Source organism: Heterodontus francisci, chromosome 1 (assembly GCF_036365525.1).
Source record: "Heterodontus francisci isolate sHetFra1 chromosome 1, sHetFra1.hap1, whole genome shotgun sequence".
Classification (NCBI taxonomy): Eukaryota; Metazoa; Chordata; class Chondrichthyes; order Heterodontiformes; family Heterodontidae; genus Heterodontus; species Heterodontus francisci.
The window spans coordinates 73995564-74021436 of NC_090371.1; the positions used below are offsets into that span (position 1 = coordinate 73995564).

Here is a 25873-nt window from a genome sequence, read left to right on the forward strand (position 1 = left end):
TGTTGACGATACCTACAATCACTTTGCAGATGATTGAGAGTAGAATGTTGGGGCGGTAATTGGCTGGACTTAATTTGCCCTGCTTATTGAGGATAGAATATACTGGGGCGATTTTGCCATTTCTTGAGTAGATGCTAGCGTTGTAGCTGCACTGGAACAGTTTGGTTAGAAGTGAGGCTAGTCTGGAGGACAAGTCTTCAGCACTGTAGCTGGAATGTTGTCACAGCCCATAGTATCCCGTGTGCTCAGACATTTCTTGATATTACATGGAGTGAATCAAATTGGCTAATGAGTGGCTTCTGCAATGTTGGGGACCTCAGGAGCAGCTTAGATGGATCATCCATTCAGCGCTTCTGGCTGAAGATTGTTGCAAATGCTTCAGCCTTATCTTCTGCACTCATGTGCTGGGCACCACCATCATGGAGTCTCCTCCTCCTGTTAGTTGCTTAATTGACTACCACCATTCATGACTGGATGTAGCAAGACTGCAGAGTTTTGATCTGATCCATTGGTTGTGGGATCACTTATCTCTGTCCATAGCATGCTGCTTCTGCTGTTAGCATACATGTAGTCCTGTGTTGCAGCTTCACCAGGTTGGCACCTCATTTTTAGATATGCCTGGTGCTGCTACTGGCATGTTCTCCTATGTCCTCATTGAACAAGGGTTCATCCACTGGCTTGATGGTAATGGTAGAGTGAGGGATATGCCAGGCTATGAGATTACAGATTGCTGCTGATGGCCCACGTCACCTTATGGGAGCCCAGTTATGAGCTGTTAGATCTGAATCTAGGGCAGTAGTGCCACACAACATTCGTCTCCACAAGGACTGTGCAGTGGTCACTGCTACCAATACTGTCAGGGACAGATGCATCTGCGACATGCAGGTTGGTGAGGATGAGGTCAAGTATGTTTTTCCCTCGTGTTCGTTCTCTCACCACCTGCCACAGGCCCAGTCTGACAGCTATGTCCTTTAGGTCTCGGCCAGCTCAGTCAGTAGCGGTGCTACCGGGTCACTCTTGGTGATGGATTTTGAAATACATTCTGTGCTCTTTAACCTCAGTGCTTCTTCCAAATGGTGTTCAACATGGAGGAGTAGTGATTCATCAACTCAGAGAGGGCTATAAGTGGTAATCAGCAGGAGGTTTCCTTGCCCATCTTTGACCTGATGGCATGAGACTTCATGGGGTCCAGAGTTGATGTTGAGGACTCTCAGGCCTGCTCTCTCCTGACTGTACACCAATGTGCCATCACCTCTGGTGGGTCTGTCCTGCCGGTGGAACTGAACATACACAGGGATGGTGATGGAGGAGTCTGAGACATTGTCTGATAGGTATGAATCTGTGAACATGACCATGTCAGGCTGTTGCTTGGCGAGCCTGTGGGACAGCTCTCCCAATTTTGGTCCAAGTCCCCAGTTATTAGTGAGGAGAACTTTGCAGGGTTGACTGGGCAGGGTGTGCCTTTGTCACGTCTAATGCCTAGTTTGGTGTTGGGTGATCTGTTTTTTTTTATAGTTCTTGTAGTGATTTGATGCAACTGAATGGCTTGAGAGGGCAGTTCTGTGGATCTGGAGACACATTTGGGACAGATATTCCCGATAGAATATAAGTGAACCAGATATGTTTTTACAACACTTTGGTGTTTTCATGGGCCCCATTGCTGATACTAGCTTTTTATTCCAGATTTACTTGATTAATTGATTTTAAATTTCCCAGCCGCCATGGTGTAATTTGAAATTATGTCTCTGGATCATTAGTCTAGGCCTCTGGAATACTAGTTTAGTAAAATAACCACAATGCCACCATACCCGTTGAATATATGGAATACAGATGTTATAGAAAAATATTAATTTGCATCATTTATATCATATGCACAGACAAAAATACAGAACATCTATATATTATTTAAACTTCATTCTCAGCTCGCATACTTTATGTTCACAAATCTGACTGGACTTTTGTTTTCTTCTAGTTGTCTTGCAAACCTTAGTCCTGTCATCCAATTCTTCCTAATGCTTTATGTCATCTTTTATCATTGTAAATTGTCAACATTTTCCATTCAATCTACTGTATCAACTATCATGATGTAGTCTCAGCCGCAGTGTGGAGCGAATTGCTGAAGTCTATCCTCCAACTGCCACCTTGTATATAAAAAAACCTTGGGGTAGAATTTCTACTTTGAGCTGAATTGGGAAATTAGACGCGTGACATTGCGCTGTTTTTCCGAGGTGAAGTTATGGTTCAAGTTTTTACCCAAATTCATTTGCATAATCACAAGTGGAAACTTTTCCATGAACCAGCACAATCAGTCGGTGTGATAGAGTGTAATTGTTTATTTTTTCTTTGCATTAAATAATATTCATTGGTATATTTAAGAGTGGTAACTTGGTGCAGTTTTAGCGATAGTTTTTGTGAAAATGGGTTTATCACAACTTCACACAGGCAGTACCCAGAATTGAACCCGGGTCGCTGGAGCTGTGAGGCTGCGGTGCTAACCACTGCGCCGCCCTACCTGTGAGGAACTTGATCTTAAATCACTGAAAATTATTTAAAATCCAGAATGATCCGTTTACTAGTTTAATTGGCGTACACTCGGAAGTTTCTTCGTAAATATTTTTTAACCTGTAATAACTTTTAAATGGACCAACTAGTTCTGCAATAAAAACAGGAAATCCTGGAAATACTCAGCAGGTCTGGCAGCATCTGTGGAGAGAGCAGCAGAGTTAATGTTTCAGGTTTGAGACTTTTTATCAAAACTAGTTCTAGTGCGCCTTACAAAAACAAGCTCAATTTGTAGAACCTCCTCGAATGGCCGCAAACAGGTCCAATCAGCGGAAACTTGTCAAGCTCATTATTTCAATCTAGGGGTATGGTCAGTTTTGTTGATGGAATTGGCTTTGGGAAAAATGATTTTTAAAGGAACTCGATTTATACTTGACGTAACATGTTTAAAATTTCCTGATCTTTTGTGGTAGTTTGACTGATTTATATTCGAATGTATGAATTAGGAGCAGGAGTAGTCCACTCGGCCCCTCAAGCCTGCTTCGCCATTCAATAAGATCATGGCTGATCTGATTGTAACCTCAACTCTACATTCCTGCCTATCCCCAGTAACCTTTCATCCCCTTGCTTATCAAGAATCTATCTACCACTGCCTTAAGAATAGTCAAAGACTCTGCTTCCACTGCCTTTTGAGGAAGAGAGTTCCAAAGACTCATGACCCTCTGAGAGAAACAATTTCTCCTCATCTCTGTCTTAAATGGGCGACCCCTTATTTTTAAACAGTGACTCCTAGCTCTAGATTCTCCAAGAGGAAACATCCTTTTGGCATCCACCCTGTCAAGACCCCTAAGGATCTTACATGTTTTAATCAAGTTGCCACTTACTCTTCTAAACTCTAGCGGATACAGGCCTAGCCTGTCCAACCTTTCCTCATAAGACAACCGCCCATTTCAGGTATTAGTCTAGTAAACCTTCTCTGAACTGCTTCCAACACATTTACACCCTTCCTTAAATGAGGAGACCAATACTGTACACAGCACTCCAGATGTGGTCTCACCAATGCCCTATATAGCTGAAGCATAACCTCTCTACTTTTGTGTTCAATTCCCCTCGTAATAAATTATAACATTCTATTAGCTTTCCTAATTACTTGCTGTACCTGCATACTAACCTTTTGCAATTCATGCACCGGGACAGCCAGATCCCTCTGCATCTCAGAGCTCTGCAATCTCTCACCATTTAGATAATATGCTTTTTTATTCTTCCTGCCAAAATGGGCAATTTCATATTTTCCCACATTATACTGTGTTTGTCAGATCTTTGCCCACTCACGTAACCTATCTATATCCCTTTGTAACCTCCTTATGTCCTCTTCACAAGTTACTTTCCTATCTATCTTTGTGTCATCAGCAAATTTAGCAACCATACCTTTGGTCCCTTCACCCAAAATATCCATTATATCAATTGTAAAAAGTTGATGCCCCAGCACTGATCCCTGTGGCACATCACTCTCTACATTTTGCCAACCAGAAAATTACCCATTTATGCCTACTCTCTGTTTCCTATTAGCTAGCCAATCTTCTATCCATGCCAAAATGTTATCTTTACACCATGAGTTTTTATTTTCCGCAATAACCTTTGATGTGGCACCTTATCAAATGTCTTCTGGAAATCTAAGTACAGTACATCCACCAGTTCCCTTTATCCACAGCACATGTTACTTCTTCAATGAACTCCAATAAATTGGTTAAACATGATTTCCCTTTCACAAAACCATTTCACCCATTTTGCACTGATAATACTAGCGCAAGCTAATGGAATCTCAATCCCACCGCCTCCCCCCTCCCCCTTTTTTTTATTTTTTTATTTCCAAAATATACTTTATTCATAAAAATCTGTAAAAGTTACATTCCCAAACAGTTTAAAACAGCATCAAGTCAAAAAATACAAACAGTGCAAAAATGATCAGTTTCCTTCAATACAATCATGAGTTGCCTCACAACCCTTCCATTTCATTGTCATGCCATATACATTTTTACATTTACAGCACACAAAATTTTCCCGATACAGTTCGAGGGATTTCCCATGGATCCAGCCCCTCAGTTCAGCTTGGTGGGGGGAACCATACACTGTGGTCTTTCCCCATTGAGCCTTTGCTGCGGCTACCCCAAGCTTTAGTGCGTCCCTCAGCACGTAGTCCTGGACCTTGGAATGTGCCAGTCTGCAACATTCGGTGGTGGACAACTCTTTGCGCTGGAAGACCAGCACGTTTCGGGCAGACCAAAGGGCGTCTTTCACCGAATTGATAGTCCTCCAGCAGCAGTTGATGTTTGTCTCGGTGTGCGTCCCTGGGAACAGCCCGTAGAGCACAGACTCCTGTGTCACAGAGCTGCTTGGAATGAACCTCGACAAAAACCACTGCATCTCTTTCCACACCTGCTTTGCGAAGACACATTCCAGGAGGAGGTGGGCAACCGTCTCTTCCCCACCACAGCCACCGCGGGGGCATTGTGCGGAGGGGGCGAGACTTCGGGCGTGCATGAAGGATCTGACGGGGAGGGCCCTTCTCACCACCAGCCAAGCTACATCTTGGTGCTTGTTTGAAAGTTCTGGCGATGAGGCATTTCACCCAGTGCCACTTTCCTGCCTTCTGCCTGTAGCCCTGCACATTGTTCCTTTTCAGATAACAATCTAATTCCTTCTTGAATGCCTCAACCTGCCTCCATCATACTCTCAGGCAGTGCATTCCAGATCCTAACCACTCACTGCGTGAAAAAGTTTTTCCTCATGTCGCCATTGCTTCTTTTGGCAATTACCTTAAATATGTGCCCTCTGGTTCTTGATCCTTCCACCAATGGGAATAATTTCTCCCTATGTACTCTGTCCCCCTCATGATTTTGAATGCCTCTATCAAATCTCCTCTCAACCTTCTCTTCTCCAAGGAAAATAGTCCCAACTTCTCCAATCTGTCTACGTAACTGAAGTTCCTCATTCCTGGAACATTCTTTTCTGCACCCTCTCTAATGCCTTCACATCCTTCCTAAAGTGTAGTGCCCAGAACTAAACGCAATACTCCAGTTGAGGCCAAACCTTATATAACTTCCTTGCTTCCTATCGATAAAGCCGAGGATGATGTATGCTTTATTAACCACTCTCTTAACTTGTCCTGCCACCTTCAATGATTTATGCACATATACACCTAGGTCCCTCTGCTCCTGCACCCCTTTTAGAATTGTACCCTTTATTTTATATTGTCTCTCCGCGTTCTTTCTACCAAAATATGTGATCTGATCCTTAACTTCTTCTAATGCTGCCAGAAGCCTGTTCCGCTGCCAAATCCCAGGCCCCCCACACATGGCCACAGTACATTTCCTCCACAATGCTCCTGGAATTCTGCCCCTCATCGCGCTGCTGGCATACACTGGAACCCATCATCAGTACTACTACACAAAAGCAAAATACTCCGGATGCTGGAAATCTGAAAAAAAAACAGAAACTACTTGAAATACTCAGCAGTCTGACAACATCAGTTCTGAGAAAAGGTCATGGGCCTGAAACGTTAACTCTGTTCCTTTATCCACAGATGCTGCCAGACCTGCTGAGCATTTCTGCTTTTATGTCAGTACTAATATATATTGGTATGTTAAATTACGTATTCTGAGGCATGGTATTCTTATTGCAAAGTTATCTTATCTAGAATCTAACATTCCCTAAAATTGACAACTGTCGTTAATTGAAAGGGATAACTTTTCCATTACTTTTGCCTAAATAAAGATGGAATCCCTCAAATCGATTTGAGCGTACGCATGCGTAACAGCCCATCGTGCCTTTCGGCAAGGCCGTCTCTCTGGCGCTCTGTCGCAGCATCAGGGTCGAGCGCGCAGTGCATGACGTCACTTATCCGGGCAGCGTCGTTCACATGATGTGCGCGAAGACGTCAATCGCTAGCGGGTAAGATGGCGTCCTGCAATGAAACAGGAAATAGTGTCAAATTTATCTAGTTTTAAAAAAAGTTAATTTTGTTCTGGACATTGTAGTGAACGTTCAAGAAGACCGAAAACCTGTAGGTAAGCATCGGGGCCATTTAAAATGGGTGTTGGTTGGTAGGCTGTGGGGGATCGCAGCTTTTAACCCTATCGGTTAAAGGTTCACAGTCACTTGGCGAAAGCGAAGGAGTAAACTTAAACCCACAGCCTGTAAATATTCAGATCGAGTCATGGTAACGCGCTCCGCTCGGTTACTTTGTGATTACATTCTCGTTTAGTATGGCAGTTTTCCATGTGAGGCTTCTGGTGTTGAGTCGGATCCGAGGCCCTTTCGAAACGTCTCTGTTGACACCACATCATTTTATCAGCTAAAAGTTGAAAGGAGGGTAATAGATTTTTATTTAAAATCGCCCACTGTAGGTGACTTGTAATTTTATCCTAAATATATCATGTGTTTTATTTGTACCTTTGAGTATCCAGATTGCCCGAAATATGTTTTGTGATACTTGCTTCATATGCTTTTTGAAATCAGTTATATTATGAAATGTAACAAAATGACGCACCGTGTTTGAATTAACTTGTTTTTAACGAAGTAACTTATAATTTCTAATGACTGACTAAATAGTTTCAAGTATACGCCGATGTTTTATCATTCAAAGCTTTGTTTAGTAGACTACTGCAGTTGGAAAATGTTTTAAGTTTTGACTTTTCCGTTTTCCTATTGTAACATAGTCATCAGTTGTATGTAGAATAACTGGAATTTGGATTACCTTTCATGAGGTTTCTGAGTCCTTCCAAACTTCAACATTGTTCTTTGTATCAGTTCAAGATGAATTCATATGACTTTGCGAGGGTATGAAATTCCTTCGGTTTTATTCGCAGCATAGGTCTTCCCAAGTCACAAACCTATAGGTGGGCAATTTTTTTCAGGCTTTTGCCAGGCAGTGCTCCACTTTAAATGACAAACATTTAATTTTTGCATCATCCCTATGGGGAGGCATCAGGTTAATATCCAGTATTGGTTGGAAATTCAGCAGAACAGGGAATTGAACCTGCCCACCCCTTCTGTCATGTTTTAGTACTCAAATTTTGCTTGAAGGTATATTTCTAATTTGTCATTTGGCATTTTTGATGCTCTCCCCCAATGTCAAATAGCCTGTCTTCTCTTAGTGTTGAGATTTGATTTTCTCACTTGAGTGAGGTCCTAGAATGCTACAGCTGCTTTTCATTCTTGATGGGGAAAAGTTCCAGTATCTTCACAGGAGGGGTTGGAAGAGGGATGATTAAGACCTTTTTTCTTCAGTTTGTTTTTGTCTACATTTCTTAATATGTCTGTCTCTTTCTGCTAATTTCTACTAACCCTCCTTTGCCTGTTTCCTTAGAGCATCATCTTCATTAATCCTTTATCTTCCTGTTTCCTCTTGGATCTTTACTGCTGGCATTGAGGATGAAAACACAGTGCGTAGCTGCATTATCATTATGATTCAGTCCCCGTGTTGGAAGCAAATGAACAAAAGGTAAATGCATACCTAAAGTTCTGTATCATCTTTTCAAAACTTCAAAAACCTATTTCCTTAAAAATTCATATTTGCAGTATATGATTTTTGGAAAAATGGATTGCACATGATGAATGATGAACTCATAATTTTCTTATACTGGATGGTTGACATTTTCAACATACTGTACAGCTGCTGGCATAATATTTTGTTAAGATCTGTAAAATGGAAAATTGAAGTGTAACATTTTCAATGAATCAATCACAATTACAAGTATATTTTAGTGCTAAGTGAATAGGGACTCTTTAAATACTAAGACTGAGGATTATTTAAAATTGGTGCAGTTTTGGTCCCCTTACCTTTGGAAGGATATTATTGCCATAGAGGGAGTGCAACAAAGGTTCATCAGACTTGTTCCCGGGATGGCGGGACTGTCCTATGAAGAGAAATTGGAGAAACTGGGCCTGCATTCTCTAAAGTTTCGAAGAATGAGAGGTGATCTCATTGAAACCTACAATACTTAAAGGGATAGACAGGGTAGATGCAGCTAAGATGTTTCCCCTGGTTGGGGAGTCTAGAACCAGGGGACTGAATTTCAAAATAAGGGGGAAGCCAGTTGGGACAGAAATGAGGAAAAATTGCTTCACTGAGAGGGTTGTGAATCTTTGGAATTCTGTACCCCAGAGGGCTGTGGAAGCTCAGTCATTGAGTATGTTTAAAGTAGAGATTGACAGATTTCTAAATACCAATGACATAAGGGGATATGAGGATAGTGTGGGAAAAGGCATTTCAGTGGAATATCATCCATGAACATATTGAATGGTGGGGCAGGCTTGATGGGCTGAATGGCCTACTCCTGCTCCTATGTTCCTAATCTTATTCAACAGTCCACCTCCTTTCAGGCACTTATTTAAAAAAAAGGTTTGACCAAGCTTTAAGTCACCCCTCCAAATATCTACGAACGTACATGCGAACATATGAACTAGGAGCAGGAGTAGGCTGTTTGGCCCCTTGAGCCTGCTCTGCCATTCTATAAGATCATGGCTGATCGGTTTGTGGATACAACTCCACTTTCCTGCCTACCCCTGATATCCTTTGACCCCCTTGTTTGTCAAGAATCTGTCTACCTCTGCCTTAAAAACATTCACTCACTCTGCCTCCACCACTCTCCGGGGAAGAGTTCCACACGACCCTCTGAGAGAAATAGATTTTCCCCATCCCTGTCTTAAATGGGAGACTCCTTATCTTTAAACTGTGCCCCTTAATTTTAGTCTCTCCCACAAGGGGAAACATCCTTTCAACATCCACCCTGTCAAGTCCCCTCAGGATCTTATATGTTTCAATAAGATCGCCTCTCATCCTTCTAAACTCCAACAAATACAGACCCAACCTGTCCAGCCTTTCCTCGTAAGGTAAGCCTCCCATCCCAGGAATCAGTCGAGTGAACCTTTTCTGAACTGCTTCCAGTGCAATTATATCCTTTCTTAAGTAAGGAGACAAAAACTGTACACAATACTCTAGATGTGGTCTCACCAATGCCCTGTACAACAGTAGCAAAACATCTCTACTTTTGTATTCCATTCTCCTTGTAATAAACGACAACATTGCATTTGCCTTCTTAATCACTTGCTGTACTTGCATAAAGACACATTGTACAGCAAGCTCGCCACTGGTATCAGACCCCCCGGCCGTCCATGTCTCCGCTTTAAAGACGTCTGCAAACGCGACATGAAATCCTGTGACATTGATCACAAGTCGTGGGAGTCAGTTGCCAGCATCCGCCAGAGCTGGCGGGCAGCCATAAAGGCGGGGCTAAAGTGTGGCGAGTCAAAGAGACTTGGTAGTCGGCAGGAAAAAAGACAGAGGCGCAAGGGGAGAGCCAACTGTGTAACAGCCCCGACAAACAAATTTCTCTGCAGCACCTGTGGAAGAGCCTGTCACTCTAGAATTGGCCTTTATAGCCACTCCAGGCGCTGCTTCACAAACCACTGACCACCTCCAGGCGCTTATCCATTGTCTCAAAAGATAAGGAGGCCAAAGAAGAAGAGTACTTGCATACTAACTTTTTTTGTGTTTCATGTACTAGGACGCCCAGATCCCTCTGCATGTTGGAGTTCTGCAATCTCTCCCCATATAAATAATACGTTGCTTTTCTATTTTTGAAGCCAAAGTGGACAAGTTCACCCTTTCCCACATATAGTCCATCTGCCAAATCTTTGCCCACTCACTTAACCTATCTATATCCTTTTGCAGACTCCTGATGACCTCTTCACAACTTCACGACCTATCTTTGTGTCATCAGCAAATTTATCAACCTTACATTCTGTCCCCACATCCAAGTCATTGATATAGATTGTAAATAGTTGAGGCCCCGGCACCGATCCCTGTGGCACTCCACCAGTTACAGCTTGCCAACCTGAAAGTGACCCATTCATACTTATTCTCTGTTTCCTGTTAGCTAACCAATTCTCTATCCATGCTTATATGTTACCCCCATACCATGGGCTGCTATTTTGTTGAGTAACCTTTGATGTGGCACCTTGTCACATGCCTTGTGGAAATCCAAGTACCCCAGATCCACAGGTTCCCTTTTATCCACATTGCTTGTTACTTCCTCAAAGAACTCTAATAAATTTGTCAAACACGATTTCCCTTTCACAAAATCATGTTGGCTCTGCCTGATTGTACTGAGATTTTCTAAATAATCTGCTATAAGAACATAGAACAGTACAGCACAGTACAGGCCCTTTGACCCACGATGTTGTGCCGACCCTTTAACCTACTCTAAGATCAAACTACCTACATACCCTTCATTCTACTATCATCCATGTACCTATCCAAGAGTCGCTTAAATGTCCCTAATGTATCTGCTTCTACTACCACCGCTGGCAGTGCATTCCACGCACCCACCACTCTCTGTGTAAAGAACCTACCTCTGACATCTCCCCTAAACCTTCTTCCAATCACCTTAAAATTATGCCCCCTGGTGATAGCCCTTTCCACCCTGGGAAAAAGTCTCTGGCTCTCCACTCTATCTATACCTCTCATCATCTTGTACACCTCTATCAAGTCACCTCTCATCCTTCTTTTCTCCAATGAGAAAAGCCCTAGCTCCCTCAACCTTTCTTCATAAGACATGCCCTCCAGTCCAGGCAGCATCCTGGTAAATCTCCTCTGCACCGTCTCTAAAGCTTCCACATCCTTCCTATAATGAGGCGACCAGAACTGAACACAATATTCCAAGCTTTATAGAGCTGCAGCATAACCTCGCGGCTCTTAAACTCAATCCCCCTGTTAATGAAAGCCAACACACCATACGCCTTCTTAACAACCCTATCAACTTGGGTGGCAACTTTGAGGGATCTATGGACGTGGACCCCAAGATTCCTCTGTTCCTCCACACTGCCATGAATCCTGTCTTTAAGCCTGTATTCTGCATTCAAATTCGACCTTCCAAAATGAATCACTTCACACTTTTCCAGGTTGAACTCCATCTGCCACTTCTCAGCCCAGCTCTGCATCCTGTCAATGTCCCGTTGCAACCTACAACAGCCCTCTGCACTATCCACAACTCCAGCAACCTTTGTGTCATCGGCAAACTTACTAACCCAGCCTTCCACTTCCTCATCCAAGTCATTTATAAAAATCACAAAGAGCAGAGATCCCAGAACAGATTCCTGCGGAACACCACTGGTCACCGAGCTCCATGCTGAATACTTTCCATCTACTACCACCCTCTGTCTTCTATGGGCCAGCCAATTCTGTATCCAGACAGCCAACTTTCCCTGTATCCCATGCCTCCTTACTTTCTGAATGAGCCTACCATGGGGAACCTTATCAAACGCCTTGCTAAAATCCATATACACCACATCCACTGCTCTTCCTTCATCAACGTGTTTTGTCACATCCTCAATGAATTCAATAAGGCTTGTGAGGCATAACCTGCCCCTCACAAAGCCATGCTGACTATCTCTAATCAAACTATGCTTTTCCAAATAATCATAAATCCTGTCTCTCGAATCCTCTCCAATAATTTGCCCACCACCGACGTAAGACTGACTGGTCTGTAATTCCCAGGGTTATCCCTATTCCCTTTCTTGAACAAGGAAATAACATTTGCCACCCTCCAATCATCTGGTACTACTCCAGTGGACAGTGAGGACGCAAAGATCATCGCCAAAGGCACGGCAATCTCTTCCCTCGCTTCCCGTAATAACCTTGGGTATATCCCGTCTGGCCCCGGGGACTTATCTATCCTCATGTCTTTCAAAATTTCCAGCACATCCTCCTCAACATCAACCTGTTCGAGCATATCAGCCTGTTTCACGCTGTCCTCACAAACGTCCAGGTCCCTCTCGCTAGTGAATACTGAAGCAAAGTATTCATTAAGGACCTCCCCTACCTCCTCCGACTCCAGGCACAAGTTCCCTCCACTATCCCTGATCGGCCCTATCTTCACTCTGGCCATCCTCTTGTTCCTCACATAAGTGTAGAACGCCTTGGGATTTTCCTTAATCCTACCCGCCAAGACTGTTAAAATAGACACACTTCAACCCATCATATTGGCTGCAACTTTGCCCTGTTAACTGTCTAACCTTCCTCGCAGACTCTCTGCACTCTGTATCTGCCTGCTCAACAGCTACCCCATCCACTGATCCATAGCTCCGGTTCCCATCCCTCTGCCAAACTAGTTTAAACCCTCCCGAAGAGCTCTCGCAAACCTCCCGCCCAGGATATTGGTGCCCCTCCAGTTCAGATGTAACCCGTCCTCCTTGTACAGGTCCCACCTTCCCCAGAAGGTATCCCAATGATCCACATATCTGAAGCCCTCCCTTCTACACCAGTTCTGTAGCCACGTGTTCAGCTGCACTCGCTCTCTGTTTCTAGCCTCACTAGCACGTGGCACCGGTATCAATCCTGAGATTACTACTCTGCTCGTCCTGCCTTTTAGCCTCCAACTTAACTCCCTATATTCGCTTTTCAGGTCCTCATCCCTTTTCCTTAATAATAGATTCCAGCATTATCCCCATGACAGTTGTTAAACTAACTGGCCTGTCGTTTCCTGCTTCTGTCTTTCTCTCTTGAATAGCGGAGTTGTATTTGCTATCTTCCAATCTGATGAGATCTTTCCAGAATCTAGGGAATTTTGGAAAATCAAAACCAATGCATCCTTTGTCTGTGCTTCAGTGTCTTTTGATCATGTTTCTGTGATGTGCTCTTTGCAGAATAGATGAAGGGATGTGCCTGAAATGTTAAAATTTTCCTTTCTTTTACGTAGAACCTTTCACAACTTCAAAATGACTACAAAGTAGTTTGGGACAATGAAGAAGGTTTGAAGTGTAGTCACTGTTGCAATATAGGGAATACAGATGCTGTCTCACGTCCTGCATTTGTCCAATATTTTCTGTTTTTGTTTTATATTTTCAGCATCTGCTTTAATTTGTTTTTTGCCTAGCTTTCAATGACTCTGCAGTAAGTTTGATATCTGATTATGCAATTACATAATTATAGTGGTTAAGCCTTTAGAATTTTATTTTACTTATTTTAATACTCTTACATTTTAAACGTGTCTGCAGTTTTTGTTTTTTTAAATGTCAAGGTGAGAAACGTCAGTGCCAGATGCTGCAAATCCTATGTAAAACAATGTAATACTATATTTGTCACTTTGTGTTCACTCTTGATATCAATATCAAAGTTTTCTCAGGTCGAATGAAGTACAAGGTAAATGTAGAGTAAAATATCGACAACGTCTCTACCCCAAACTTTGAAGTATGTCTTAAACATCCTACACTAACCATCATAATGGTCTTTCTGAGTGAGTGCCAAATTGTAGATTATTTTGTACTGTAGGCTCCATTCCCAGTAGTAACTGGTTTGAAACTGTCAAACACATTACATGTAATAACTGAAGTCAGAAAGAAATCTTAATCCCATTACCTCAGGCTGGTCTCAACTCTTGCCTTAAAGCAAAAGGAAAGGGTGCTTACCCACTCCATGTTTGATTTCTTTGTTAAAAACATTCTTAACCAGTAACATAATGTACATGAATAAATTGTTAACATTCTAACTGAGTTTAAATAATTTTAAAATGCTGTTGCATTATATTTCAGTCTTTTATTAACACCTCTTGTGCAAATGGTCTGATTGTTTCTGTTGGCAGATCGAGCCAGCCCTGGGATCTTTATCCATTCTGATGTCCTTTGATGTAGACGCAATTCCTTTGAACATTGTCTGCCTGTTTAGTGCATTGACACATGGTCAAAATGAGCATAGCGAATCAAACTGTATATTTGGGCAACAGTGTTACAACGCAATAGCTCTGAGCAACATTCCTGCCTGACATGATGTCTTAATAAACTTCCCAAAAGTAAAACTTCACATTATTGAGAGCAATTTGTTACCTTTCAAAGGGAATTAACCAAATATGCTAATAGAAAAAGTGTGCATTTGGCCACCTTTTGAAACAATTCAAATCCTGATGGTATTTTACTTTTTCGTAATGAGTGGCTCTCTTGTGACATTGCTCACTTTAAGTTACAGTACATGGTCTATGTCTTGCCTGTCTGTTTTTATCTTGGCAGCATTGCTCTTTCCTCTTGGTGTTCTTTTTGTTGTTTTGTGTTTATCTCTACGGTATGTTGCTTCTACGTCTTGTGGCCTTTTTGTTCTTTCTATTGTGTCTTTTTATGTCTTTTGCATTGTTGTGGATGGAGGGGAGGCATGTGCCTTTAATTGCTTCTGTCACAACCTTTCAATGACCTTTCATATTCCCGTCCCTCCTTACTGCCTCCTGCAGTTTGAATTTCTATTGTACCATTCTTGTTCACCTGCCTAATCGTAAAATGTTTGCAGCACCCTTCGTGTCATGCCGACTCTCTGCAAGAATGACTCAGCTCGTCCCACTCCTCTGTCCTTTCCCTGTAATGTTCTGATTCTTCTTTCTTCTGTCACTGTTTCCTGTTCCTTGTCTCCTCTTTCTGATTTCATCGCTTCCCCCACTGCCCCTTTGGTCTGCATTCTTCTTCACATGCTTTTGCAGCAGTTCTTGGTATCCTATACTTGCCTATCCCCTTGCCCATTCCCCTCATCTCCTCATTCATCACTCTTCTTGCATCCAACTTCAGGAACCCATTATTTCTGTCCACCTCTTTCTTTCCTCCCTGTCCCTAAATTAATGTTCCACCCAACTCCTTGCATGCTTACAAAATGTATTCAACAACAACGTTTATTTATATAGTGCCTTTAACATAATAAAACATCTCACAGCGCTTCACAAGAACATTATAAAACAAAGTATGACAGCGAGCCACAATAGGAGATATTGGGCTGAATTTTACGCCGCCCCAGCGGGTCAGTTGGTGGCTCCAGGAGGCCTACCCGCCCCGCTCCCACCTCCGGTCGACTTTACGGTGGTCGGGCGTGGGGGGAAATGGCCCGCCCGCCCGAGGCCAATCAAGGCCCTTAAGTGGTGACTTAAGGGCCCGCGCCCGCCTCCAGGGGTATTTTACCCATGGCAAGCGGGTGTGCTGGGGACATGAAAGGCCGCCTAGCAATAGGGCATGGCAGTCGGGCACCGTGTGCCCAATTGAGGGCCTCCCCCGCCTCCCAACCCACTCACGGGACCCAAGACACCCCCACCAAACTACCACTCCAGCCTCACCAGGGAAGGACCGATCCCCTTGGTGAGGCATGTCCAACTCACTCACTCTCCAGGGTTCATGGCGTTGGCTGGGCTGCAGTTCCAGCAGTGGCCACCGCTCCCGGCGGTGTTGCTGGGACTAAGAGTTGCTGGCCCACTGATTGGCCGGCAGCTCACTGAGGCGGGACCTCCTCCCTCAAGTGGGTGGAAGTCCTGCCTTGGGATAATTAAAGCCTGGGGACCTGTAAAATATGGGACAGAGCCCCAGGCTAGGGGGAAGCGGGTTCGCCACCGACTTTCATGTCGGGGGCAAATTCCCATCCGCCCAAGGTAAAATTCAGCCCATTAGGTCAGATGATCAAAAGCTTAGTCAAAGAAATAGATTTTAAGGAGTGTCTTAAAGGAGGAAAGTGAGGTTGGAAGGTGGAGAGGCGTAGGGAGGGTATTCCAGTGATTGAGGCCTAGGCAACTGAAATTGTGGTCACCAGTGGTGGAGCAATTAAAATCAGAGATGCTTAAGAGGCCAGAATTAGAGGAGCGCAGATTTCTTGAAGGGTTGTGGGGCTGGAGGAGATCAGAGAGCAAGGGAGGGGCGAGGCCATGGAGGGATTTGAAAATAAGAAAAATCAGGACATTGCTTGACCAGGAGCTTATGTAGGTCAGCAAGCTCAGGGGTGATAGGGGAACGGAACTTGCTGTGAGTTAAGACATGGGCAGCAGAGTTTTGGATGACCTCAGTTTATGGAGAGTAGAATGTGGGAGACCAACCAGGAGTACGTTGGAATAATCAAGTTTAGAGATAACGAAGGCGTAAATGAGGGTTTCAGCAGCAAATGAGCAGAGATGGGCGAAGTCAGGTGATGTTATTGAGGTGGAAAAAAGTGGTCTTAGTGATGGCGCGAATGTGAGGTTGGAAGCTCGGTCATGTGATACCAAGGTTGCAAAGTGACTGGCTTAATCTCAGACTGTTATCAGGGAAAGGGGTGAGGTTGATAACTGGGGAATGGAGTTTGGAGTGGGGACTGAAGACAGTGGCTTCAATCTTCCCAGTAAATTTCCGTTCATACAATACTGGATGTCAGATAAACAGTCTGACAATTTAGCAACAGTGGAAGAGTCGAGAGAGGTGGTAGTGAGGTAGAGCTGAGTGTCGTCAGCATACGTGTGAAAACTAAGGCTGTTCTTTTGGATGATGTCACCAAGGGGCAGCATGTATATAAGTAATAGGAGGGGAAGGATAGATTCTTGGGACACCAGAGATGACAGTGTGGGAGCAGGAAGAGAGCCATTGCAAGTGATTCTCTGGCTACGATTAGAGATGAGAATGGCACCAGGTATGAGCAGTCCCACCCAGCTGGACAATCGTGGAGAGACATTGGAGGAGGATGATGAGGTCAGCCATGTCAAAGGCTGCAGACAGGACAAGGAGAGAAAGTTTACTTATGTTACAGTCATATAGGTTGTCATTTGTGACTTTGAGAGCTATTTTGGTACTGTGGCAGGGGCGAAATCTGATTGGAGGGATTCAAACATGGAATTCTAGGAAAGATGGGAGCCAGTTTGGAAGTCGACAACATGTTCAAGGACTTGAGAGAAAAGGAAGGTGAAAGATGGGATGGTGGTTTTCCTAGAAAGACAGATTGGTACCTTTGCACCTTTTCCCTCATATTTACAGGTCTCCTGTATATCAGCTGTGATGTGCTTCTCCTCACAGTCGCAAGGCTTCTTCCCATATCCACTTCTTTTTTCTGATGTTTTATCTTTGTCAGTTCTGTGAAAATGGTAGCTCGGTTCTCAAATAGCTTATATATAAGATATGCCACAGAACCAGCGAAGGTTAGGTGTCATAAGAAGAAGCAGGCGAGGGGGACAGCCTGGTGGCAAGAGTTGGCACTGATGCATGGAAGGCTTGTGGTGAAGAGGAGTCAACAGAAACGAATGTTGTGGGGATGGGGTGGTGGCGGTTGAACCCTAATTGCAGCATCGACAGGTAAGATGGGCTGATACATAAGTCATTGGAAAGATGAGACACCATTATCAAGTGGAATATTAAATTGGTAGTATGAGCAGGACAGTGATTCTCACAAAGTCTAAATGTCTGATAGGAAGTAGGCTTGAGGTTAATGAAATGACAAGTGAACTTGTGTGATTGGTGCCATAGCACCATTCTAGTTTGGAGGACTTTTTTTTCCTTTCATGGGATGCTGGCATTGTTGGCAAAGCAAGCATTTATTGCCCATCCCAAATTGCCCTCGAGAAGTTTGTGGTGAGCTACCTTCTTGAACCATTGCAGTCCATCTGGTTTGGGTACACCCACAGTGCTGTTAGGGAGGGTGTTCAAGGATTTTGATCCCGCGACTGTGAAGGAACGGCGATATATTTCCAAGTCAGGATGGTGTGTGACTTGGAGGGGAGCTTGCAGGTAGTGCTGTTAGTGGGAGGTGAGTATAATAATCAGGTAATTATCACCAAAAGTAATTAGTTACACTGATGTGACAAAATGGCAACTGCAGGAAGTGTGACAAAGTAAAATTAATGATTATGATGTAAACAAAATGAAAATCCTAGATGGGCTATAAGTAGTCCAAACAAATTAATAACTAGGGATAAATGGTATTCATTCAGAGTTCTGAAAGAGATGGGAAATTTATGGAGGAATCACTGGACACTACCAGGGTATCATTAGACTGGAAACAGGCTTACTCACTGATGTAAAAACAAGAAATGCTGGAAATACTCAGCAGGTCTGGCAGCATCTGTGGAGAGAGAAGCAGAGTTAATGCTTCAGGTCAGAGACCCTTCATCAGAACTGACAAATATTAGAAATGTTAAAGGTTTTAAGCAAGTAAAGCGGGGGTGGGGCAAGAGCTAACAAAAGAGAAGGTGTTGATAGGACAAGGTCACAGAGAATAACTGACAAGAAGGTCATGTAACAAAGGCAAATGGTATGTTAATGGTGTGGTGAAAGACAAAGCATTAGTACAGAGAGGGTGTCAGTTGACTGTAAAATGAACAGCCCTGGCTCCAAGCACAAACAGTAAAAAAAAAATGTGTAGGTACTATAGAAACAAACTCACTGATGCTCCATGTGAGTTCTGTCAGGACCGCAGCTCCAGATCTCATCACAATCTTAGTCCAGGCATAGACACGTGAGCTGAATTCCAGAGGTGAGATGAGAATAACTGCCCTTGACATCAAGGCAGCACTTGCTGTGTGGCACCAAGGGATCCTAGTAAAGTTGAGGTCATTGGGGATCAGGGGAAACCTCATATCTGACACAAAGGAAGATAGTTGTGGTTGTTGGAGGCCAATCATCTCAGCCCCAGAACATCACTGCAGAAATTGCTCAGGGGATTGTTCTTGAACAAACTAAGTTCAGTTGTTTCATCAATGATTGTGGGGGGGTGGTGGCGTTGTTTGCTGATTACACAATGTTCAGTTCCATTCATGGTTCCCCAGATAATGAAGCAGTCCATGTCCGCATGCAGTAAGGTCTGGACGACTTCAAGGCTTGGGCTCACGAGTGGCAAGTAACATTTGTGCTGCACAAGAGAGAGCCTAATCACCTCCCCTTGGCATTACAGTTATCTAGCCCTCCACCATCCTGCAGGGTCACCATTGACCAAAAGCTGAACTGGACTAGCCACACTAATGTCATGTCTAAAAGAGCAGGTCAGAGGCTCTGTGGCGAGTGGCGCACCTCTTGACCTCCTAAAGCCCCTCTACCATCTACATCACAAACCAGTAGTGTGTTGGAATGCTCTTCATTTGCATTGGTGGGTGCAGCTCCAACAACACTTAAGAAGCCTCCAGGACAAAGCAGTCTGCATGATCAGCACTCCATCCAGTAGCTTAAATATCCACTCCTTCACCATCGAGGTACTGTGGCTGCAGTGTGTGCTGTTTACAGGATGCGCTGCAGCAAATCGCCATGGTGTCTTCCCAAACGCTACCTACCTAATAGAATTGTGGGAGAGCCTTTACTGCACAAACTGCAGCGGTTCAAGAAGGTTGCTTGCCACCCCCCTTCTCAGGGTAACTATGGATGGACATTGTTACTTGCAAGGCCAGCATTTATCTGCAGCCCAAGAATGAATTTAAAAAGTGGTGGAAGCAGATTCAATAGTAATTTTCAAAAGGAATTGTATATATACTTGAATTTAAAATTGCAGGATTGTGGGAAAAGAGCAGGTGGCGTGAGCTTGCTTAGAAAGCTCTTTCAAAGAGTCAGAGCAGGCACTCTGGGCTGAGTGACCACATTCTGTGCTGTATGATTCAAGAATACAAACTAAGTTCGTCCTCGGATAAAATAAAAGTTGGAGTGAAGAGAAAGAGAAGTGGTAGATCAGTTGTTACAACAAAGGTAACCAATCCCATCCTATTCTGAAAGACGATGATGGGAAATGTAGTATTTGAAATATTGTCAAAGATATCTGTGGAAGCATTATTGCAGCTGATGCATAGAATTACAAAAAATGGACATGGGTGGACAATGTGAGTTAAGTGCTTTACTCAGTTCAGCTTGCACCGTCTTTAATGGTTTCAGAAGAAACTTGCCCATTGGGTGCAATTTGTTGTTGTCTGGCTGAATGCATGTTGATTACCTGGATCAGTTACCCGGTTGGGCAGTGTGGTAGGCATGTTTGAATAGAGTAGTTCATTACATTTTATTGTGTTGGATTGTAAGATGTTATTTCTGCACCTGCCACAGTACCAGAATGGCTCTTATCAAAGTCACAAATTACATCCTGTGTGACTGTGACAAAGGTAAACTATTGCTCCTCGTCCTTCTCTCCCTGTCTGTCACCTTTGAGACGGTTGACCCCACCATCTTGCAATGCCTCTCCACTGTAATCTAGCTGGGTGGGATTGCAGTCGCATGGTTTCATTCTAATCCATTCAGTCATAACAAGAGAATTATCTGCAATGTCTTCTCTTCCCATTCCTGCACCATTACCTCTGGTGTCCTCAAGGATCTATCCTTGTCCCCCCTCCTATTTCTCATCTGCATTCTGAATACAGTTTGTTTCCGGAAAAATGCTGATGACATTCAGCTGTATCTCATCAGCACTCTTCTTGACCCCTCTAATGTCTCAAAATTGTCAGACTCTTGTCTGACATCCAGTAATGGATGAACAGAAGTTTCTATCAGCTAAATGTTGGGAAGAACAAAGCCATTGTCTTCGGTGTTCACAATGTGCTCCATTCCCTAGCCACTGACTCCATCCCTCTCCCTGACAACTGTCTGATGCTGAACCAGACTGTTTGCAACTTGGTGACATTGTTGACTCTGAGATGAGCTTCCAATCACACATTTACACACATGGAACCGGGTGCGTTTCCAGCTCAGTAACATCACCTGACTCTGCCCCTGCCTCCGCTCCTCTGCTGCTGAAAGCCTCATTCATGCCTTTGTTATCTCTATCTTAATTATTCCAGTGCACTCTGGCCAGCCTCCCATATTCTACCCTCCATAAGCTTGAGGTTATCCAAAACTCTGCTGCCAATGTTCTAGCTTGCATCAAGTTCCATTCACCCACCACCCCTGTGCTCGTTGACCTACATTGGCTCCCAGTTAAGCAACGCCCCAATTTTAATCTCATAATATTTAATATTCTCATCCTTGTTTTCATTTCCCTTTATGGCCTCACTACCCACACCCCCCCCCCCCCCCCCCCACTCCCACCCCCACCCCGATTCTCTCTCTCCTCTCCTCCAGCCCTACATACTCCTAGATATCTGTGTTCCTCCAAGTCTGGCCTCTGTGACACCCCGATTTTAATCATTGCACCACTGGCATTTTTGTCTTCAGCTGCCGAGGTCATAACATCTGGAATTTCCTCCCGAAACCTTTCTGCTTCTCTATCTCTCTTTCCTCCTTTAAGATGCTCCTTAAAATCTACCACTTTAATCAAGCTTTTGGTCATTGGTCTTAATATCTCCTTATGTGATGAAGTATCAAATTTTGTTTCATAATACTCCTGTGAAGTATCTTGGAACATTTTGCTATGTTAAAGGTGTTTAAAAAAGAAAATGCAAATTTTTGTTGTTGTGTTGGCTTCAGCTATTAAACTTGAGCTGGCACAATGTACACCGGCACCAAACCAGCCACTTAGATGGGCCTTGGAGCTGAAGTAGTAAAATGAAGCACAGTTCTGCTTTTATTGTAATTGTCTTGCCAAATTTGTGCCATTGCAGGTGTAAATTTAAATTTGTCAAAACAATCCTATTATCTCAGACGCAACCTTTAGAATCTAAAGTTTGATATCGTGTATAATTTAATGTGTGTTGGCAATGCCTCTCCCTTTATTTCTGGTAATTAATCAGCATTACTTTGCTTTTTTCTAGATTCTAAATGGCCTCTAGGAAATCGGGATCAGATTTTCAGAACTCTGGTATGTGCATAAATACATGCATTATTTTAACAGACTGCTGTTTTTTTTCCATTATCTAAGTGAAATGGTAGTTTACTGACCAGTAGTTAATGGTTCCCATTGCTTTGATTTACTTAAGAATTTCTAGGTCCTGCTTCAACAAAAGGTTGCAATGAATAATACCACGTTTTAACCAGCATCTCTGAAAAATCACTTTTTCTGATTGCTCCTTTTAATTCTTTTTGTACTTGTCTTAGATTTTTGTCTCTTGTTACCATCTGGTCAACCAGTCGAAGCAATCTATCATTATTTACCGAAGCATAACACCTGATAATCTTGACTACTTTGTTCAAATCAATATCTCAGCTCTACTGGAAAATGCCCTCACGTCTCAAATCTCCTTTTAAAACTCAACCCTGGTGTATCCCAGTGAACAATACTGCACTTTTTTCATTCTTTTATTTTCTTTTTATAATGAGGTGTTATACCCCAATCTCAGCCCATCTGTTGCTGAAACCCTTGCCAATACCTTTGTCACATACAGATTCGACTATTCCAATGCTGTCCTTGTCGAACTCCCATCCTACATTCTCCATAAAGTTCACTTCACCCAAAGCTCTGTCCATGTTCTGTCTCACACCAAGACCCTTCACCCCTGTCCTTGCTGAGCTACATTGGCTTCTGGCCCTCCAGCAGCCTCTTGTGCTTCACCACACCACTGATGGTTCTACCTTGAATGAAACCGGACGGACCACCCGGCATCGACTTAGGCACCGGAAACGACAATGGCAAACCCAGCCCTGTCGACCCTGCAAAGTCCTCCTTACTAACATCTGGGGGCTTGTGCCAAAGTTGGGAGAGCTATCCCACAGACTAGTCAAGCAACAGCCTGACATAGTCATACTCACAGAATCATACCTTACAGACAATGTCTCTCACCATCACCATCTCCAGGTATGTCCTGTCCCACCGGCAGGACAGACCCAGCAGAGGTGGTGGCACAGTGGTATACAGTAGGGAGGGAGTTGCCCTGGGAGTCCTCAACATCGACTCCGGACCCCATGAAGTCTCATGGCATCAGGTCAAACATGGGCAAGGTAACCTCCTACTGATTACCACCTACCACCCTCCCTCAGCTGATGAGTCAGTACTCCTCCATGTTGAACAGCACTTGGAGGAAGCACTGAGGGTGGCAAGGGCACAAAATGTACTCTGGGTGGGGGACTTCAATGTCCATCACCAAGAGTGGTTCGGTAGCACCACTACTGACCGAGTTGGCCGAGTCCTAAAGGACATAGCTGCTAGACTGGGTCTGCGGCAGGTGGTGGGGGAACCAACACGAGGGCAAAACATACGTGACCTCGTCCTCACCAATCTGCCTGCCGCAGATGCTTCTGTCAATGGCACTATTGGTAGGAGTGACCACCGCACAGTACTTGTGGAGACGAAGTCCCGCCTTCACATTGCGGATACCGTCCATTGTGTTGTGTGGCACTATCACGGTGCTAAATGGGATAGATTTCGAACAGATCGAGCAATGCAAAACCGGGCATCCATGAGGCGCTGTGGACCATCAGCAGCAGCAGAATTGTACTCATCCACAATCTATAACCTCATGGCCCGGCATACTCCCCACTCTACCATTACCATCAAGCCAGGAGACCAACCCTGGTTCAAAGAAGAGTGCAGGACGGTATGCCAGGAGCAGCACCAGGCATACCTCAAAATGAGGTGTCAACCTGGTGAAGCTACAACACAGGACTACTTGCATGCTAAAACTGTGTAAGCAGCATGCGATAGACAGAGCTAAGCGATCCCATAACCAACGGATAAGATCTAAGCTCTGCAGTCCTGCCACATCCAGCCGTGAATGGTGGTGGACAACTAAACAACTAACTGGAGGAGGTGGCTCCATAAATATCGCCATCATCAATGATGGGGGAGTCCAGCACATCAGTGCAAAAGATAAGGCTGAAGCATTTGCAACAATCTTTAGCCAGAAGTGCCGAGTTGATGATCCATCTCGGCCTCCGCCTGAAGTCCCCAGCATCACAGATGCCAGACTTCAGCCAATTCGATTCACTCCGCGTGATATCAAGAAGTGACTGAAGGCACTGGATACTGCAAAAGCTACGGGCCCTGACAATATTCCGGCAATAGTACTGAAGACCTGTGCTCCAGAACTTGCCGCGCCCCTAGCCAAGCTGTTCCAGTACCGCTACAACACTGGCATCTACCCTGCAATGTGGAAAATTGCCCAGGTATGTCCTGTACACAAAAAGCAGGACAAGTCCAACCTGACCAATTACCACCCCATCAGCCTACTCTGACCGAGTATGGCATCAAGGAGCCCTAGCACAACTGAGGTCAATGGGAATCAGGGGGAAAACCCTCCGCTGGCTGGAGTCATACCTAGCGCAAAGGAAGATGGTTGTGGTTGTTGGAGGTCAATCATCTGAGCTCCAGGACATCACTGCAGGAGTTCCTCAGGGTAGTGTCCTAGGCCCAACCATCTTCAGCTGCTTCATCAATGACCTTCCTTCAGTCATAAGGTCAGAAGTGGGGATGTTCGCTGATGATTGCACAATGTTCAGCACCATTCGTGACTCTTCAGATACTGAAGCAGTCCGTGTAGAAATGCAGCAAGACCTGGACAATATCTAGGCTTGGGCTGATAAGTGGCAAGTAACGTTCGCACCACACAAGTGGCAGGCAATGACCATCTCCAACAAGAGAGAATCTAACCATCTCCCCTCGACATTCAATGGCATTACCATCGCAGAATCCCCCACTATCGACATACTAGGGGCTACCATTGACCAGAAAATGAACTGGAGTAGCCATATAAATACTGTGGCTACAAGAGCAGGTCAAAGGCTAGGAATCTTGAGGCAAGTAACTCACCACCTGACTCCCCAAAGCCTGTCCATCATCTACAAGGCACAAGTCAGGAGTGTGATGGAATACTCTCCACTTGCCTGGATGGGTGCAACCCCAACAACACTCAAGAACCTCGACACCATCCAGGAAAAAGCAGCCTGCTTGATTGGTACCCCATCTACAAACATTCACTCCTTCCACCACTGCTGCACAGTAGCAGCAGGGTGTACCATCTACAAGATGCACTGCAGCAATGCACCAGGGCTCCTTAGACAGCAGCTTCCAAACCCGCGACCTCGACCAACTAGAAGGACAAGGGCAGCAAATGCATGGGAACACCACCACCTGCAAGTTCCCCTCCAGGTCACACACCATCCTGACTTGGAACTATATCGCCGTTCCTTCACTGTCGCTGGGTCAAAATCCTGGAACTCCCTTCCTAACAGCACTGTGGGTCTACCTACCCCAAATGGACTGCAGCGGTTCAAGAAGGCAGCTCACCACCACCTCAAGGGCAATTAGGGATGGGCAATAAATGCTGGCATAGCCAGTGACGCCCACATCCCATGAATGAATAAAACAAAAAAAAAACCTTCAGGCCAGTGCTCTTGGATATTATTCCTAAACCCATCTGCCTGTCCACCTCACTTTTCTGCTTTAAGACCATTCTAGAATCCTTCCTCTTTGACCAAGCTTTTTTGTCATCCTCTTAATATCTCCTCCTTTGGCTTGGTGTCCTTTTTTGTGTTCTTCTGTAAAGTGTCTTAGAAGGGTTTTCTATATTAAAAGGCTATATAAATACAAATCCTGTTCTTACCACTCGCTGAGAAAAGTAGGGACCAGCAGTAACATTAAATAAAGATTACACATCAGATACCTGAGATTGTACTGCAGGACAGCAAGCATTGAAGGATTTGCATGAAATCAGAAAATTGGGAGTAGATTATGATTGCTTTATCAATATCATGTGAACACAGAGTTCTGTTAGCTTTGCAT

General features: G+C 44.2%; 1 protein-coding gene across 5 annotated transcripts in view; it reads left to right on the plus strand.

Moving 5' to 3' along the window:
• The first annotated feature begins 6406 nt into the window (after positions 1 to 6406).
• Positions 6407 to 25873, plus strand: part of ubap1 (ubiquitin associated protein 1) — a 55848-nt gene continuing 36381 nt past the window's right edge. Inside the window, exons 1-3 of one of the 5 annotated variants that reach the window (XM_068031760.1) lie at positions 6407 to 6569; positions 7871 to 8005; positions 21972 to 22018. In XM_068031760.1, the coding sequence (XP_067887861.1) occupies positions 21979 to 22018 (40 nt within the window). In that variant the 5' untranslated portion in view covers positions 6407 to 6569; positions 7871 to 8005; positions 21972 to 21978. Of the gene's footprint in view, positions 6570 to 7870; positions 8006 to 21971; positions 22019 to 25873 lie in introns of those variants that run through there. The other 4 variants (XM_068031770.1, XM_068031781.1, XM_068031750.1 and 1 more) reach the window with 4 other exon arrangements.